The sequence below is a fragment of the Buceros rhinoceros genome, unplaced genomic scaffold (genome assembly GCF_000710305.1).
Source record: "Buceros rhinoceros silvestris isolate BGI_N320 unplaced genomic scaffold, ASM71030v1 scaffold118, whole genome shotgun sequence".
Lineage (NCBI taxonomy): Eukaryota > Metazoa > Chordata > Aves > Bucerotiformes > Bucerotidae > Buceros > Buceros rhinoceros.
The window spans coordinates 97391-113442 of NW_010427211.1; the positions used below are offsets into that span (position 1 = coordinate 97391).

Genomic DNA, 16052 nt, shown 5'->3' on the forward strand with positions numbered 1-16052 from the left:
CAGGTTTGCAATGACTGAGTCCAAAGTACAGAATAATTCTGTCCCTTCCTCATTTCTGCTGTCCATATCCTAGGTGACAGACCTGCCCTAATCCTTCCACTAGACCAAAATAAAAGCCCCGAATGCAGGCAGTGGCACATGACAAGTTAGATGCACTGTCAGCAACTATTCTTATATGTATACAGAGAAGAAACATCTGTTGTCTTCATGCCCAAATCCTAATTGTTCTTCCCCCTGAGAGATGTAATGTCTTGTGCAGCCTGATTTCGCAGATTCTGCTTGGTGCTGGCACAGAGAGCACTTTGGCTTAACAGGTTTCCCTTGAAGTACACTTAGTAGGAGTAGTTCTGGATGTCAAAGAAATATAAACTGGAAAGGGTAACTGAATGCAACCAAGCAATTCTGAAACTTCCTATAAATGTCTATTCCTCATCTCAGCAAATAAATACCTGTATCTTTAGAAACTAGACTTCAAGGAAGCTAAGATTCTTTTTTCCTTCTTTTAAAACTTTAATTTTTAAAGTGGCTGTTAAAACAACCTTGAACCCTTCTTTTTTATTTGTTTGATATAACAGGTTGGTGGGTAGAATTTTAATTCTGTGGTATACATGGTCTGGTCATGTGTTTTACACCATGTTTTTGAAATACACCTGCTTTCATCCTAGAACAGAAATACTTTTGTCAAAAACAACAGATATATTATTCACTTGCTTGAATTCTCATTGTCTGTAATATCTTTTTTTTTCCCAGTGACCAGATATTTGAAATTGGAATACTGGATATTTTTGGATTTGAAGAATTTCAAAAGAATACTTTTGAACAGGTAAACAGCAATATTTTGCTGAATTTACTGTAAACATTAATGTTAATTCATCTAATAAGGTTTTGGCATTTAGCCAAAATGAGTGTTTTGATCAGAATATAAACAAACATACATGGAGGTGAAAACTTGCTCATTAAGTATTTTCCCATTCTGCCTATATGCGTATGAATTAAAACCCAGGCTTTGTACCTTCATTATTTTAAAAGAATCTGATAATGATTTAGAATAGCGGTGGTATCAGCACTGAAAGACAATCTGAGGAAAATACTCGGTGTTGTCTGTTTTCATGCTTGTGGAAGAGGTACTTCAACTAGGTCAGTGAGTAGGAGGACAATACGCTGGATTGGAAGAAAGATCAAAAGGTCTTCAGATGCCTTAGAGAAAAAATAGAATGAAAATGCTACATTATGCGAAGTGCCATTACTGGCAGGTTCACCTCTGTATGACCCTACAACATGTGACTTTTTAAAAAAATTGGATTACATTCGTGGAAAATAAATTAAGCTTTAGCTCACTGAATGCTTAAAAATCCATTTAAATATCAAATATTTTTTTTAAATTGTGGAACTGCTTGCCCACCTTCAACATTAGTCTCTGAACAGGAAAGCTTTTGTGAATTATGTATTTCAGAAAGCATTAGCAACTCTACACAACACGCTGAAAGAGATGTCTAAGTTATTGTTTAGTTGTTCATTCATTCTGCAATGCAGCAGAAGAAAATCAAAGCACAGAATAGAAAATCAAAGCACAGAAATGAATACAGATGGCATCAGCAACAACAAAGGTCCTGTTATTGTTTGAAATTGGAATTTGGCCCTTCATCCCAGTCAATCCATTGTTTTATGGCTCAACTTTCTAGTGAACAGAAGTCATAGAGCCACATTAGTTCAGTTTGTGTAGCATGTTTACATTGCTACCCACTTTCCAAATGTTTGAAAGCACAAGCAGTGTGAGCTTACCTCTACCTTGATAGAGCAAGTAAGAATGCCATAAAACGTATTCTAATTCCCTCTCACTGCTGTTACAGTTCTACTTTGCTTGAACATTTGTCGGAGTAAGGAGTGTTGGTGTGTGCCAATATTCACAGTCATTTATGAATGTATGAATGTCTGCTTGGAGGGGAGGGGGGAATATCAAATGAAAAATAGAAAACATTTTAACAGACTGAATATGTGCAAAAAAAAATTTCCACAAAACCTACTGATTAATAAGAATAAAGCATGCATCATCTCAATGAAAATGCATCTCAAAAGAGAGGGTTGTATCTTGTGTCTTACTGGTTACTTCCCTTTGGCTCGGCATTGGGGGTTTTTTGTCATATAAATTCTGCAACTGACAAAATGAAATACCATGAATTCCAGTTTCTGGGGTACATAATTTTCTGCTTAGTGACTGCAGTTGATGCTTGAGGAGAAAATATGAGATTTAAAGAAAAATGAGTAAAAAGTAATTTATTTTATGAATTCTGCATAGCAAACGTGATAATTTCGAAGTCAACTTTGCATTTATATATTTTTTTAAAAATAAATATATTTCAAGAGACATTTGCTGTCCCTCCACCTGGATAGAAAGCATTTTGTGGAGTAATATTGAGTAATACTCCGAGTCATTACCTCAGAAACTATGAACTGCATTCCTGAAAAAATAGAGGAAATTACAGAGTTCATTTTTATATGAGCTCTATAATGATTAACACATTTGATTCCTGAAGTGATAGGTTGCAGTTTCAGTGAAGAGAAGCAGTTTGTATCTCCACATGGCACAATGTAATCATGCAGACATAACTAAAACAGCCTGCACTCAAAAGCTTGAGCTGTCTAACAGTCTAGCCTAGTTCAGAATTCTGCCTGGGCTCGTTAACCCTGATGAGAAACAGGCTTGTTAGCCCAGATAGGGTCCTCATGCAAAACATTGCATCATGTCTGCAAACATGCCCAGTGTCAAGGCCTGTGACTGCAGAACATTAACATTAAATGCTACAGGCAAACAGTGGAGGAATCATAGATTATTTTTCGTCACATTTAGATTAACGTATTTTGAAATGGCATTACAAAAGTAATTTGGGGGAAAGGAACCTTTTCTTTCAAATTAGTGTAAGACAAGGCATTCTTTGTGGTATCTGTTTGCCTGCTTTCTTGAAAAGTAAAAAAAAAATACAACTGTTTTCAAGAAAGATTAAAGCCTCCTTCCTGATTGCCCAAATCTGGGGACATTCCAAGCAGCTCTGTGAATCTTCCTGGGGCTTGAAATCAGGTCAGTTAGTAGCTTAATATCGTAATTAAGAGAGCAGTGTGATACTAAATCACATGTCAATTTAAGCAATCCGTTTTAATAGACTGTCTGAAGACAGTTCTGGAAAAGAGAGATGGATAAACCAGGTAGAATAACTTGTTCACTCAGGGTGTCTGTTGGAATGATGAGGCATTACAGTATGGAAATGTCAAAGGCAAATGAAGAATTGGTCTAGAAAGGTTTTATGAACAATGCATAGGACAATAGATGTCAAAGAACTCGACAAGTAAGGTTAGTTGTTACCAAGAATCTTGTAACTTCTACAAGCAAAATTATGTGGCTGACATCTTGCAAAGAGAGAATTTTTTTATAAATTATTACAAAGAAGATGGCATTAGAAGTTAAAGACAGCATTAAGTGTTCAGTTTCCTTGTACTTGGTGAGCCTTGCTGAATTTCATTTTATATATGTGATACATTCTGTTTATAATAGGAAAAGTGGGACATGTAATTCTAAAATAACAGTAAATAAATGTATGGAATAAGCAATAGTGAGTGGAGCTGTGATTTTTGGTATGAAATTTGAAAGCTGAAAGACAGGGGACAGTGTTCTTAGAAGCTACAGTCTGAGGGAGTCATTGGTCAATAAAGACTGAAAGCTGCTGAATTACCAGGACTCAGTGAGTTACTGCTCCTCAGCTGAGCTGCGGTAAATTACTACAGAACACTTTTAGCTCACCCCATTGCAATTTACAATCACTTCCTAGCAGCAACCATTAGCTTGGAAACAGTACTTTTCTAGAGCAGCTGCATACCTGTGGTGCCAGAACAGCTTTGATTACAGCCATACTGGAACATGGTCAGAAGCGAGCACAGATTTGTCTATTTTGTGATTATTGCAGGAAATTTGAGCACTCTACCAAAACCAGCAATGGCAGTTTTCAATGTTTTATTATTAGGTTTCTTTGTTTGAGAGGGAATATATTTGTTTATAGATTAATCTGCACTCCTTTAAAAATAGAAAATGCCTGCTTCTCTTCCGGTAGAGTTTAAAACTAGGTTAGATCTTACTGTACCTTCACAGCACAACTCGAAATAGTGCAGTCAAGGAATGCTGCTATCTTCATTATATCTTTATGCTAGTATATTCTTTGACCACAAGAACATGCCACACAAATGGAAAGAACTCATGGCCAATTAACATAATAAGTGATAAGCAGAAGGAAAGGTTGATAATGTTGCCTGTACCATTTTCCTCTAATTGTTTCTAATAAAATTGTATTATAGCAGAAGAACCAGACCTTGGAGTAGCAAGAGTAGCTTTTCTTCCCCCTGCAGAAAGTCAAGTCTTCCTATAGAAATGGAGGTCTGTAGTTGTGGAAGCATCATAAAGAGCAATAATGCAGTTAAATAAAATGGACTCTAGTAGTCTCTTCTCTCTGATGTCTAATTCAAGTGGTAAACTTTGTTCTTGCTAAATAGCATGTTTAGCTCTTGCATGTTATTTTGCTTCTGTAGACCTCTTAAGTTTTGTGGAAGAAAGTATATACATATCCTCCTTTTTACAGGAAGTGTAAGTGGTTTATCCGAATTAGGACCACAGGTTACTGGAACAGTCAAGTGTCTCTTCATTCCCATTCAACTCTATATCCATTAAAGAATGTGCACATTATCTGTGAGATGCTGTAGAGAGCTGGGAAAGGTATGGCTCCTGTGGCAGATCTGTGCAGCACATCTCTTGTAATAGAAGCCAGCTGGCTCCAAGAGGGCAGAGCATTGCCTGCTCCTCTCAGGACTTCGCTTCAGAGTCACTATGGTGAAGCAGAAGAGCTTGTACAAGCTAGGTGTGTTCACAGGAATTTTTACCTACTTTGTTTATTATGTGAGGTGGGTTTTAATTTCTCAGCATGTTATTTCTTTAGTTAACCCTACTGAGATTTCATTTAATTTTCTCATGTGACCTTTCCTAGTCAAAACAGCTGGATCAGATTATTTTTTTTAAATTACGTTGCTTCAGCCATTAGACTGCTTCTAGCTATCCAAATGTAAGCTTGTGTTGTCTATTTTGCAGAGATGGATGGATACTAAAAGTTACATGACGACTTTTCTACAGTCATTGCAGTCTCAGTGACAGCAGATGGCAGGTCACACATTCAAGTTTCTGCATTCAGATAGTCTGACAGAACATTCCAATGTTTTGTTTTATGCAGAAGAAATCAGCTTTCTTTGGTTTTGCCTGTCCAGCGTATAGACAGATGTTTGTACTAGTCTGTGGATTAGGCAGCTCCTGGTGCATGCTGAGCTCTGATGCTACGTAGGCTCTTGAATCCAGAACCTCCCATTGCATTTTCCAGTGCTGGGATATTCCTTTTTTCCCATAGGATGAGTAACAGTGCATAACTATCTTAATTCAGCCTTTAATAAGGAAAAAGAATGTTGTATTTTTAAGACAGAATTTTGCTAGCCCTCCCACACAGGAAGATTTTAATATCCTTCCTGTGGAATAACAAGAGGCAGCTGATCCTTGGCATCAGACAGCTGGGCAACAGCAGGACCCCAAGACTGACCATGCCCTCCCTGATGGGCACTATCCCACAGGGTCTGAGCACAGTGGGCAGAGCCAGGGATGGTAATGGTACTCTTAAGCAGTACAGCAAGCAGCAAGCTGGGGCTGGGGTCCTTTCAGGAGCAGCTGGAGATGGGGCTGGAAACTGTCACTGTCATGGTGCCTCTTGGGTCTTGGCCCATAGGCAGGATGTGAATGGGATCCCAGGAAAAGCTGAGAGGGGGGCTGTAAAAGCCTAGTCTTGCCCTCAGAGTCCTGGTGATCCTGTGTTTTAATTTGTTCTTTGACCCAGTTCCTGTGGATCTTACTCTCTGCGTAGCTTTTGTCACAGTGACCCCTGTTCCCTCTCAGTCTCTTTCATCTCTTTTCCAGTCTGCACACATACTTTTCTATTTGTGCAGGACACTATTCTTTGTCCCATGTTCCAGTTAGCCATTGGAAAAATAGTGTTAATCAGTTTTAAAGTTGGCTTATCATGTACTTGACATAAAAATTTTATTTTTTCTTTGTTCTTTTATAGTAGAGACTTTGTGGCCAAAAGTAAATTTGTTTATCTAAAACTGAGGTTCCCAGCTAGATTCAGTTTGTGATTGATTGCTGAAATGCTGCACAAGTACATTTATTAACTGATATCTTACAATTTCATAGCAGCACCCTTTTTCTTCCTACAGTACTTAGTTGCTGGCCACCAGTATGAGCGAAAAAATAATTTGGAACTATTTCAGTATCCCTAATTCAAAATTCTTTCAAGGAAAGACTGTTGTTACCATGTTTCCTTGCTTCTTTAATACTTTTATACATACAAAATTGGGCAAGTGAACTATTCCACTTTGTCTTGAAATTGTGTCCCTTTTGGAGGAGCTTTTCAGCCCCTCCTTTGTGGAAGGCTTTTCAGGTGACAGCTGCCCATAACAAAATTTTAATATAGCACTGGGTTCTGTTTTACTTTATTTGAGGGGCACAGATCAGCTAATGGCAACTGTCCCCAGAGATTACATGAATTCCGGGTTAAATAAAATTCCCCTGCCCAATTTTGTATATAAAAGTATTAGAGAAGCAGAAGGACTATTTTTTAATTTGTTCTGGAGCTACATGGAAAATAAATAATCTGTATTAGATCCTATTGCCCCTAAAAAGCAAAGGAAGAAATGTAGTGGGTTCTGATTTTGCTATACATTTTTTAAAAATATTCTGATTGGTACTCTACATAATTTAAAAAAAATGTGGAAATATTTGGGTGGAAGATACAAGGGGGAACAGTGATCATGAGACTTATGAGAAATAAGTGATTATCAACCTCAGGTTTAAAAATATTTTCTGAGTCTAACCTTAGTAAATAGAAGATGATTCTGCCTTCCACTATCTTAGAATTACATTTTTGAGAAATGCTAGAGCACATCCTTGCAAATTAAACTTGGCATTTTAGCTTCATCATCTTGGCCCTAACACACGGCCTGATAGATGTGTTGATATGACAGCTGTAAGCTTTACTCCATGCTCTGAATTTGCATCCCTTGAGAGAGCTAATCCTTCTGCATGACCAAAAGATGTAAATGAGCTTTCCAGAGGGTGTTTACATCCATCGTTCCCTCACTGATTGACAGTAACCAAGTTTTCTTTTCACAAATTCCCTTTGCTATGCCATTTAAATAGTTATTTATATAAAGTGAAGAGCAGGAAAATTTCATTAGTCATAAGCGCTTTTCTGTCTTCAGAGTACAGTACAATTTGGTCTTCTATCTAAATTTGAATTTGGAGAATACTTAACATTACTAACTGGTCAAATGTAGTAAAAGAAGAGAGATAAAGCTAACACTGTCTAATTTGATGAACACTTACTGCTTTTACTAAATGCCACTATAATAAATTATGAATTCTACAATTTGGATGATGCTGCACATAGTTTGTTTAAATACTTGAATAAGAATTGTTTTTCCTTCTAATAAAATTCTAGAAGTACCTTTTAATAAATACTTGAACAAATAGATGGTGTATTTGTTTTCACTGAAACAAGACAGTGAGTTAGAAGGAAAGACAAACAGAAAGGAGTATTTCTTACAGAAAAGATATACAATGGAGCCAATAAGAGGCACGTAAAGAACAGTTTAGCAGGTTTAATGACAAAAAGTACCATAGGTAATGTGCAGTAATGTTGCAAGGTAAAGCAAATATATAATACTTAAAGGTATTATCACAACATTGGTGTTAAGAAAAAATTTCAGTGTGTTTTTCTTTTGTTACTACTATATTTCCATCTAATTTTCATGGGTACCATTAAATACAAGTTTAAAAATGTAGTTTTCTGAACTTTTTTTGTATCTTGACAGAATATACGTCACTGTTTTAGATAATACTTCATATGACACAGCAAAAGATGTGGGGCTAGAATAGCCAGTGTAGTTCATTTTCACCTTATTTCTTCATTTCAGCTGTTTTAATTATTACGTCAACCTGTGTAAAGCTTTTCATTTGAAAAATTCTTCTCATTACCTTTTTGCAACAGGTTGTATAAACACTGAAATGGAGAAAGATACGATCCGAATGTCTTGCTTTTCAGCAGTCCCTGGCTGGTTCTCATTCTGCAGAGCTGTTTCAGCCACTGCTGGAGAGAGCAGCTTTGGAACAGCTTGCAGGTTGTGTAAGCGGTTGAGCTTGCTTTCTGCTCTGGTTTGCAGAACCTCGCCGTCATGGCAAGTCTGCCAGTCTGCCAGTGTATGACACAATATACTGGTCAGTAGAGTTTATTAATGTGAGGTTTTTTTCTTTACCAGCCCAGTGCGTTCTGCGTATTTTAACAAAATACTATGCCTCTTATTTCTGGCAGTTGAAACCAATATTATTAGTTGCATCATCATTAATAAAATAACAATCTGAATGTTTAAAAAAACAACTTTTAAGACATAGCTGTTTTATTTGAGGCTGTCTTTTGTCTGCATTATCATGTGTTGGTAAAGACAGTTAATAACAGACATTTGGTTATAAAATAGGCTTTTTCTTTTATTTCTTCGTAAGGTTCTTCACACTAGTCTATTTCCTTCTATAGCAAGTGCAAGTTGACTATACTAGCACGAGGTGTTAATGGAAAATTCAGATAGCTATTACACATTACTTGGGTTCTTTACCCTCATCCAAATGGTAAGCCAGATACTTTAAGGATTGATCTAAATATTTCACTTTTTTGATATGACTTGCTGGCGGAATTGCTTTTACACACTTTATTAATGGAAGATATAGATTATGGGCAAAACAAGTACATGACAGGTTTAGCCCGAAAAGATACTGCATGCAAACATTCCTTGCATCATTCCTCATATAAAAGGTTCTTCCTCCCTTTTAGGAGTTTCTATTTTCTTAATTACTTAGTGACAGTTAATATAGCATTAATATAGATTTTAGAATTTTCCACTAAAACTTCCACTTTAATATAAATAAAACAGTTAAAACATTTATTCCACAATTTTTTTTTCAGATTGTGAGATTTGAATAAAATATAAAAGGTCCCAAAATAAGCTGATACAACTCCCACATGCTTTTAGTTGAAAACTAGATTCCTATTAAACTATTTAATTTGCAAAAGTAGAACTGCACTTCTTATAAGGCAATCAAAAAGAATAGTTGAGAGGCTTTTATATTTTTTATGTCTCAAAACCTTGAACTTTCGGTTGAAGAGCAGTTTCTTGCCACCCTTCCCTTAGTGTATCAATGAAATGGAGGTAAGCATCTAGTAAAATGTCTCTAGGTGTTTTATAATGTATATTTGGGCAAAACACAATGAGTTCCTCAGAGACTGTCTTAGACTTCAGTGACATTTTATGTGGAAGCGGAGACTGAATGCCTTTGTTAACACTGAACTGACTACAGAGTCAGGTTCCTAACCAAATATGCAGTTAGTTTTTCTAAAAGCACATTGCACCTGTGTAGTCTCCCTGAATACAAACTGCAGAAGAATACTAATTGTACCGATTGATTACATAGAGTAACCCCACTTCAGTCAATAGCGTTAGTGTGAATTTGCACAGTATTTGACAATGCCGGTATTTGATAGTTCTTATGTGGAATTCACATTGAACTGCGTGGTTTATTCCTGATGAATTATGCAGTAAACTTCTAACACTATTTCTTTTTTCTTCGTTTTACAATAGCTGTGTGTCAACATGACCAATGAGAAGATACACCAGTATATCAATGAAGTGCTTTTCCTACAAGAGCAAGCAGAATGTGTACAAGAGGGAGTTGCCATGGAAACGGTATATTCTCCTGGTAACCATACTGCAGCCTTGGATTTTTTCTTTCAGGTAGTTTTCAGATCCATTTTACACCATGTATATTTATACACAGTCTATCCATGTCAGACAACTATAAAATTTTGCCTGCATTCTGTGATTTATGAATCTGTAGAGAAGGTTTTGCTTCCAAAGAGTCTATAGAGAGGGCTGTCATAACTGCCCTCGTAGCTCAAGCGCTAACATAGCTTTCCAACAGTCCAGGGTTGAAGGAGGTGTAACAGAAACCCCTTGCCTGTACTGATTCACATGTAGCATCTGTGTATCATGCCATGCTGTTAATGCAGCTGTAGGACTGACGGTCTCTGCTGTAAGCCTGACAGTTACTTTTGTGCCTAAAGCTGGTTTCTGGAGTATAACTTCTAAGGAGGAAGTAGCCCAAACAGTTTCCTAGAAGATGATCAATACTTACCATTTTTGGCAACGGAAATATTCTTTTGTATGTTCCGTGCAGAATTCTGATATGCATAGCCTTGGAGACTCACCAGAATATTTTAACCATTTTTTTCCTCTTCTTTGAGGTGATATATGTTTCTGTTTACTAAATTACAAGCTGTGTTACTCTAGAAGGCACAAGTGAAATTCTATTGCTCCTGTACAAAACAAGAAAAATCTATTTTTCATTTCAGAAACCATCAGGCTTTTTGTCAATGCTAGATGAAGAAAGCCAATCTGTTTGGTCAGTGGAACAGAGTCTTTCTAAACGCATTCAGTCTTACCTTGATACATCGGACACAAATACAGTATATTCCTCTACAAAAGATGGAAATGGTAACCTTGCCCCAAAGGACCAGGGCTCCACCTTCACTGTTATGCATTATGCTGGGAGGGTAAGTTTTTTGAATGATTGGTTACTCACAGTTAATGAAAAAGAGAAAAGGAAACAAAATTCTGCATGTCTTCTCCAACTTCTGCCTATAAAAATTCACTTTCTAGTGATTGGGCAGAGGGCAACTTAGAATCTCAATGCAATATCTAGTGTATGAAATCTGTAGTTTGTATCATATTGTGCAGGATTTGGCCTACCTAATTCTGGCTCCTAAACTGTATCTTCATTGTAAGTGCTTCATGGAGAAGGAGGTGATTCAGATACCTCAGCGTAAATGTTTAATGCTGTTTTAGCTGGCTGTCACATTGCTTTCTGACATTGTTCCAGAACAATGTAAGTTCCCTGTAGATACTGTGCCCTATCCGTAGATGCTGTGGATACCAGCATGCATCTGGTAAAAAAAACCACCATGTTTTTTTGTTAGTAATCATAATAAAAATATTTTTTTCTTTTTTTTTTTTACTTCAAAATCCCAGAACTTGTTAAGTGTCTCTAAATATGGCTGTGAAACAGGTAATGTTTCGTGTTTCCCTTCCTGCAATGTTTGCAGGAAAAGCGTAATCGATTCTGTTAAATATGTTTCTTGCCCTTTTCTTTCCAATACTTCCTCATTTTCACCTTGTTGCCACAACCACCCACAGCCCACAGCAAGCAAAATAGGGGTATTTTAAAGAGATAATCAGCTTTTTTAGGTAATCTGATAGATTGGCCCCTGTCTGATTAATCTGACATGCTGCCACTTCTTTCTGTTCAAAGCATGGTACTTGAAATGAGCTCATGAGCATAGATTGTACAGGCACAATACAATGGGTGCTTTAAGTTCTTTTCCAAAATTTCCACTCGTATGAGGTATGTTCAAGACTTGTCTCCAAAATATGGCTCTGTCATATCTCAAGATAACATTGTCTTCCTGAGATGTCCAGAACAGGTGAGAGGTTGGAATGTGCTTTTTAAAGGCTTTTTTTTAGGCTTTTTTAACCAGATTAGGGTGTTTTACAGCAATATGAAAGGGGAAAAGTGTATTTTATGGCTCCTCATTTGGAAATGAGTCGGTGGAAGTGCTGAGTAGTGTTATGTTGCAGGCAAATTTGTTCCTGCCCAATGACAGAAATGCAGTCATTATGGAAAGCATTAAGTCTACTTGGGCAGTGCTTAAATTCCTAACCTAGATACTCTGAATAACTCCCTGAGGCTCTTCTTTCATCATAAGGCCTTCTACTTAGACTCAAATTGTTTGCCAACTAAGTGTTGGCAAATACCTTCGCTATTGGGACTTTTCAGTAGGTAGTGGGCACCAGTGGTTCGGTAACAGCACAACAAAGATTTTGTGAAACTTATTAGCACTTAAAGTTATAGAGTTAAGAACTGACTGTGGACTCTAGATGTCTAATTTCATGTATAAATCTGTTCTATACTTGTTAGGTAATTACTGTTTTTCATGGAGCTCTGTTGTGATTTTACAGATTTATCACAATAGCTCTAAAAGGTTCCAAACACCAAAAAACCGACATGGAAGCAGCAGCAAGGCTACAGCATTAAGATCACAACCAGAATAATAAACACATTTCTTCAAAATTAAAAAAAATATTTGTCTTATTCTCTGAAGAAGCACCCAATAGGAAGATTTGCTAAGATCAAAGTTTCAGGTGCCTAGATCTGAAAGTTAAACTGTGAGTGGTAAGGAGTACCCTTTTCATTAACGTGTGTTTTAGCCTTGCATGGTTGTTTAGATTTTTTTTTTTATATATATATAACATGGACGCTTAGTTTGACCTTTTCCTAATAATAGTAATGACATTTAATCTAGAAGTATGAACAAATAGACAGCTCTCCAAGTAATGTAAATTCACACATTCTTTTGAAGTCAATAGAGATCCTTTGATTTACATTTGATTTACATTGGCCAAGGAACTATTCCAGACACTCAGGTTATTCTTTGTATTCTTATGACAGTAAAATGCTCATCCTTAACAAAACAGAAATTTCCTGTGCAAGTGCTTAACTCTCCTTATTTTAGTAGTGATTAAGCAAAATCGTTAAAGACACTTGCATTTCCATATCTCTTGGAACTGTTATCTAGCTATCATAAATTGAAATTTCCAGTGATTTATGATATGTATTTATGTAAAATCTGATGATAGCTTTACTGCACTAAATAATGACAGAGACTGGGTTTATTCTGAGACTAGTATGTCTTCATAAGTTGATGAGTTGAATATGAAAAACTAGAATTTTAAAACTGCTGATGCTGTTCTTTAGATTATGCTATTACTGCACTTAGTAGCTTTTTATAGAAGTCATTTGTGATTTATGCTTTATGAAAATTGTTAAAGGATCAGGCTTTTAAATATATTGGTTTTTTATTGGCACTCAAAATAAGAATTTCGTGTATAAAGTAACAGTATAGTTTGGGAGATTTTGAGAGCTATTTTTATAGACTGATATCAATTAAATGAGTCTAAAGTAAGTGAAGTATAAAGCAATTTTTCTCTGCATTGTTACCTCCAGAGATGCCCAAATTTAAAATAAGGGGGCTTGATTTTATTCTCACTTACATTAATTTTTCAATTGATTGTAACTCCTTTAACTTGGTAAAACTCATTATTTACGTGAGTGTAATGGAAAGATGAATCAGACCCAGAGGACAGAAAAAGAACTACCGGTAAAATGTGACAGGTAATTGAACATGAATTTTTTCACTTCTAGGCTTAATCATATATATGCGCGTGATGTGTCTGGGCTGGTGTTTGTGGAGGAAGTCCCACTGAATGCAGGCTCTGTGTTAAACAGAGGGTGAAGGCAGACATCCTGATTTCTCTAGGTAACAAAAGTTGTAACTGCAATGTAGTTCACAGCCAATGTGAAACAGCTGCTACTCAAAGACATCTAGAGCAAAAAAGAAGCTAGTATTCTGTGTTGGCCCTGATAGGACTCTCATATGGACCCTTGTAATTTGGGCTCTTTTTGTCAGCAGTTTATTATGCAGCTTGAAATCCAGAAAGAACTGTGTTCATATCTTTTCTCAGCCACTTAGAGTAGCTATTTTAGCAACTCATAAGTGCAGTTATACTGGAAAATGCAGTTATTAAAATGCAGCTATTAAAAATACTTTCTCACTGAAGAGACCTCTTATATATATTTAATTGAGATTTACAGACAGTCTTTTGTGAACAAAACTGGTATCTCTAGCTTTATATTATGAGAGAATTACAGCTGATGCAGATGTGTCCATGCAGTTTTAAATGTTTGTGTCAGGATACTCCTGGAACAACTACCTTTTCTTCCAATATCAAGTCTTTTTGATTGATTGTAGTCATGCATTGTCAGGTATTGCCCATTCACATACCTTTTATGCTCAGTAGCTTCTCCCAGTACTACACATACCATAAGGCTGTTCCAACCCTAGTTAGCCTTAGACCATTCCAGAAAAGGCAGTACCAAGAGAAAAGAGAACAGGTCAGAAGTGAAAAAAAGAAAACATTATGTCAAAGTGAGCCTAAGAAGGCATATGGTAAGAAGAGGCTCAGAGTGTTTGTAAGGGAAAAAATCCTAAAGAATTTGGAATCCATACTTGAATTTCTAGTGAAAACAATGCTTTAAGAAAATCTTTATGTGTGATATCATTCTAAGAGACCTTTGATTTTTCTTACTTTCTTTACTGTTTTGGAATTAAGAAAATGGAATAAAAGAGGAAAACTATGCACACAGAAGAATTTTCAGTGGAAGCTGAGAGAGAATACTGAATTACACAAATGTGAAAGGATGATCCTGTGGAAGAAAGAAAACAACTTTTTATTAATTTCTCTTGAATTTTACTATTATGCCTGCAGAACACTGAATCTATCTTCTTCTGCATGAGCAATATGATACAGTTGTTAACTATATGAACACATGCTCAGCAAAGGCCACTGTGAACATTAGTACTTGATCATATCAAGTATTTTACCTTATCTCCCAGTTTTAATTTGGCAGCTGAACAGAATCCTACAATGCCTTGACACTTTATGAGTCTCTTCTAAGAGCTATTTAATGTCTTTCTATCTGAGTGCTGTAAGACAAAAAGCTTATCTGTTCTGTTCAGGCAAAAGGTAGAAAGAATGATTTAGGTTTTGTGTGACTGAAAAAAAAATCCTAGTGGAAGGCTTTATCTGAAGGTTGTTTAACACATTGCCCTGAACGCTGTCAGTCTGATCCCTTCTGGAAAAATTCTACTCATCTGGAGGCATTGCTTTGATTCTGATGCCTACCATGAATGTAGGTATTCTCAGCTGCTTCTCACAGAGACTGTCTGCCTGGCAGCACCATGAAAGGAGAGGCACACCAATTCCATGCTGCACGCTACAAACTTGCCTTGAGGAAGCAAAGTATTTTATGGGTAAAGTTGATTCAGTGCATCTGACCATCACTGATACTATACTAAGAATATGTAATACTGAATTTATAGATACTTTTATTGATAAAATTATTTTTTATATTGTGGGCTCTCATGTAATGAAGGGCTTCACTTGAATTATATCTCTGAACTTTCAGCTGTGATTTTTGAAGAATAACATTCCATCACCAAACCTTCTCAAGGATTCAAAGTTAATTTTTTTATTTTTATGGGAGAATTAATGTATCAATAAGTAAATCATAAATATATTGTCTTAGCACAATGCCAAGAGACACAGCTTTGCCTAACAGTGGTATTTAAAATACCAGTGTTTGAGATTTTGAGCTGTTTGCCCCATTGTTCATGTAATCTGAATAACAGGTCATCATCATTTAAGCTTTCTGCAGTTTAAGTTTATACTTGAATTTACAAATCAGATAAGTCCCTTGTCACTGTTTGCCTTGCCACTGTTTTGAGTTACAGTACTGTAATAAACCAATCAGACCTAAACACCGACTTCCTTGCTCTATAAACCAGTGCACATAATGTCCTTTAAGTACAGATCAATGTCTGCTCCATTTCTCAACTATGTGCATTTCAAAAATACTTCTCAGCTGTCAGCTCACCTTCACCAAATCAGTCTTCTCTGAAATGCCTTATACATCCCAGGCAGACTCTGAAACTGAACCTCTAAATCAAAAGACAAAAGGAGATGGATTAATCAATAAGGATGCTTTCATTTTCCCTATTTTTTCCTAAGGCTGAATCCCCAGACATAACAATCAAATCAGTCTAGTCTAAGCTATATCAAGGCCTATAAAGGTTACTTGACAAAGGTTCTTTTTTCCGCACAGACAAAGTAGTGGTGCTTTTTCTCGCTTTCTCTCTCTTTCTTTAAATAAACTCAATTTTTTTCTTTCACTTACAGAAGAGATACTAGAACATATC

The 16052-nt window shown here is 36.3% G+C and overlaps 1 protein-coding gene across 1 annotated transcript in view; it reads left to right on the forward strand.

Moving 5' to 3' along the window:
* The window catches only part of LOC104498398 (unconventional myosin-XVI-like), a gene marked incomplete at both ends in the record, with an annotated part of 142132 nt that overhangs the window by 96359 nt on the left and 29721 nt on the right, over positions 1-16052 (forward strand). Inside the window, 3 exons of the mRNA XM_010141772.1 lie at positions 751-823; positions 9763-9915; positions 10533-10733. Of these exons, the coding sequence (XP_010140074.1) occupies positions 751-823; positions 9763-9915; positions 10533-10733 (427 nt within the window). The remainder of the gene's footprint in view (positions 1-750; positions 824-9762; positions 9916-10532; positions 10734-16052) is intronic.